We start from the raw sequence: 3954 nt of genomic DNA, 5'->3' as shown, positions 1-3954 counted from the left end.
TATTACTGTTATTACTATTATTATTGTTGTTGTTATTATTATTATTGTTGTTGTATTATTGTTATTTATAATTTGTACAATTAACCTCCCTGTGGTTCGACCCCGGTCTTGCCGGATTATTTATTACTTCGACACTCCTGCACTTTGGAGAAGACATCAATCTTTTCGTTGTAGAATTAAATTGCTTAAAATAAAATTTTAAGGACTAAAATAAATAATAAAAAATGCACTGTACCATTAATATGTTATCTGTGTATATGAACAGTGTTGACTCCATAATACTCAGCAAAACTTGTTTTGTTTTTTTTTTTTTTTAATCTAATCAGAATGAGAAGATGCCCCGAGCTAAGTGATCCTCACGTAGGAGAAGTTGAAGATAACTGAGGCATAAAATAGAGAAGTTGAAGATACAGCAAATATTTAACACCACCACTCACAAAAGAAAGCTCCAAGCATATATAAAAAGCTAGCAGCCTCTATACTCTTCTCATGCTAGCCATGGAACCAGAAGCAAGCAAACATAACATGTAAATCAGAGCACTTAGGAGTAAGTTGGCGTGATATGATTTTTATTCTTTATAACAAAATCAGATCATAATTGTCAAAGACCAATGATAGTTGATTGCTTTTCATAAACGAGTACTCACATCACCCTTTTTATCTTCACCTATCATCCACTTTTTAAACATGCCTTTTAGCTTTAATCAATATCAAAATATAAAATAATTTTCCAAGTCAAATGATCGGAAATATCACTAGTGCCGGCCTTTTGAATATTCTAGCATTGCACGCATCATATATATATACCATGATCACAATCTAGAAGCTGGTCAGTGTTGTGCGATGATTAACAACAATTAACATGTAAGCGTTCGATCACCAACTTACATCACGCTATGTTTAAGACTTCTCTAATTTTTTAATTCTCATATGATCATTACTATATATATGTATCACTATCTTGCTTGAACTCTCACACCACTAACCCTTCTTTGAACTTTAATCCTTCAAACCATTTGCTCAACCCGTTTGATTGCAACAAAAAATGGAGGTGATGAACAAAATACTCTCCGAGAGCGATGCTAAAAATAAGCGACTCGAATTTCCGTCTAGGAGTCTCTCGGCCTTCCCCATGCCAGATGGTCAGAACTCGGTCCAATTTGTGGCATTTGACATGAACGAACAGCAATGGAGTCTTAAGGTCTCCATCCGCAATGAAGGTAGGTATCCGAAACCTTGGCTAAAGGGCGAATGGCATGACTATGTTCATCAGAAAGGGCTCAAGAAAGGAGATAAAGTTATCTTGACAATGCATGAGGAAGAGAATGGCGAAAGAATTTACCGTATCAGAGCTGAAAGAAAGCTTTTCGGTTTCTGGTATTCAATTGATGATCATCAGTAATAGCTCTCCATAAATCGAAGCATGAGGCTGGGCTTATGTTTAGTGCGACAGGCATGCAGAAACTATCTTTTGGATCTGTCTGAATTAAGTTCACTCTGGTTGTGTAATGAGTTAGGTCAAAATAGAATATATGTCTGTCTTGCAGAAGGTAAGTCCTAGCTAGTCGTAAGAACAAATGTCCCTATGAATTTGTTTCCTTCAGTACTCTGCCTTGGTGTTCTGTCATTGTTGTATTTTGTTTTGGGTATTATGCTTATTTATGTGGGATGTGCTTTGTGTCTGTTGGAGTGGATACAGTTCCAACATCTTTGATTAGGTTTGTTCTACTGCCTTTGTAGACATCCCCAACAAGGATGATTCTTGTATCTTCACTTCTAATTTATATTATATAAAAGAAATTCTTGTATGTGTGTATGGTTTTTAGCTTCCGGCAATTTCTCATATATTTGGGTAAAAAAAACATTTTTTGCCTCTAAATCTAGTTCCAACTTCTATTTCTCATGTTTTTTTTCTTCTAATTGTATCTTGCTCGCATTATCTAATCCATATGCCAACTCTTGGCTTCCATATAAGATATAATCCATCACAACTTTTGATTTATATGTGTTAGGTCAATTTAATATGGATTAACAAAATAATATAAGGGTTATATAAAGATAAGAATATACCACTCACCATAATTTTTAAGCATTTGGTTAAAGGTAATGTTGATTGTTACTTCTTATGAACACCCATTGGGACAAAGATAATGTTGATTGGTTTCTCTTATGAATATCCATTAAGTCAAAGAAATTGTTGGTTAGCAATGGTCCTAATGTCGGCTAAGACGGCGGATCCGACATAATTCAGTGCTTCAACTTTATTGCTTATTCAAGAACAGTCAAACTTTAGAGTATGACAGCCACCCTAACATCATAAGCAACATATAAATTATGTAAGATTAGCCGCAATCGATGTAAGATTTGAACAAATTTTCTTCTTATTGACAATGACTTCTCAGTTAGTTTTCAGTTTATCTTTTCCAAGAAAGATATATAGAATCATAAACGATCTTTAGTTCAAGTGTACAGGGAGATGACATTTAATTTTCCGACACTCTAATAAATACAAACTAATTGGATATCTTTTTTTTTCATTGCATACATATTTGGATATTATAAAGCAGGTTCTTGAACTGGTTAGGTATTGGATGATTCATGTCCACAAATAATAATTAGATATTAATTTAGTAAAATGATACTGTGATAGAAAAAATTTTAAATTGATAAATTAAGGCTATAAAATATTATGGGGTATGTGGCAAGTTAGAAATAAATTGGTGTTTGAGGATCAATTACCATATTAAGATTCTACCTTTAAATTAATCTTATATCATCTTGCTCTATCTTGGAAGACTATAGAGCTAACTTTATTTGTATAGGTTTGGATTTATTTAGAGGACCAAAAATCTACTTGGTTTCAGTTATTTTATATTTTCATTTAACTAAGACTATTTATTATTTGTTTGCCAGTTTGTCATCTTTTTGATGGCTTTGGAATCTTAATAAAATCTTTTTGATTTGGTATATAAATTAATTATGTATATTTGTCACTGCATTTCAAAAGCACTTTTAAAAATATTTAAAAAAATTTTTTGTTTTAAATTAATATGTTTTTTATATTTTCAAATTATTTTAATGTGCTAATCTCAAAAAATAATTTATAAAAAATAAAAAAAATATTATTGATATATTTTTCTAAGTAGAAAGTATTTTAAAAAATAACCGTAACCACATTTCCAAACATATTACGGATTTATATTAGAAGTGGACATTAATAGGTTTGGTTAGGTTGGATAAAAGAATCCAATCAAATTGAAATATTTTTATAAAATATTAAATCAAACTGAAATAAATAAATAAATAAATAAATAAAATCATTAGTGTGGTTTGGTTTAACTTTTATGAAAATTGAATAAGTTTAAATTAATTTAAAAAATGGGCTATTTTCATCAATTTTTTTAGACAAAAAAGAAGTCGTTTAGTGTAGTTGATTATATATAATCTCAGTTTTTCTAGTTTTATTTTTTGTTTTTTGTTTATAAAATTTAAAATTAAAATCGAATTGAAATGATTTTTTTCTTAAAAATTGTAAAATTATTTTTTTAGTTTAATTTCTCAACTCGAAATTTTAAGTTAATTTGAGATTGAATTTTATAAATATTAGGTATAATCTAGTTATTTTTCTAAGCTGGAGTACATTACACGAACCATAGTTTTTAAACCCGGCCCGGTGGTTAAAGGCCCGGGTTCCGGGTTTTGACCGGGTCACCGGGTCAGCCGGGTCAATTTTTATTTTAAAAAAATTCAAAACAATATTGTTTTAGTAAAAAAAAAAATAAGAGATTTAAACTATATTTTTTACCAGATTTTATCGGATCAACTAAATCACCGAATTATATCCAATCATGACTTTTTTTATTTTTATTAGATACAGTCCAGTTTCAATCTTAGAATGATAGGTTCCAGATCAACTTAGCAAACGAAACCGGATTTTAAAACTTTGAAACGAAC

At 30.4% G+C, this 3954-nt stretch overlaps 1 protein-coding gene across 1 annotated transcript; it reads left to right on the top strand.

Annotated features, from left to right (window-relative positions):
* The first annotated feature begins 1045 nt into the window (after window positions 1-1045).
* Window positions 1046-1402, top strand: LOC105142200 (uncharacterized). Its single transcript, XM_011049720.1, has one exon. It carries the CDS (start codon window positions 1046-1048, stop codon window positions 1400-1402), a length of 357 nt encoding a protein of 118 aa, XP_011048022.1.
* Window positions 1403-3954: the final 2552 nt, after the last annotated feature.

Source organism: Populus euphratica, unplaced genomic scaffold, assembly GCF_000495115.2.
Source record: "Populus euphratica unplaced genomic scaffold, PopEup_1.0 scaffold137.1, whole genome shotgun sequence".
In the NCBI taxonomy this organism is placed as follows: Eukaryota; Viridiplantae; Streptophyta; class Magnoliopsida; order Malpighiales; family Salicaceae; genus Populus; species Populus euphratica.
Note: the sequence above shows the minus strand (reverse complement) of the source record. Positions and strands in the feature narration are given on the sequence as shown.

What these genes read in the sequence shown, in the direction of transcription:
- LOC105142200 (XM_011049720.1), top strand. Translation starts at nt 1,046, where the DNA reads ATGGAGGTGATGAACAAAATACTCTCCGAGAGCGATGCTAAAAATAAG.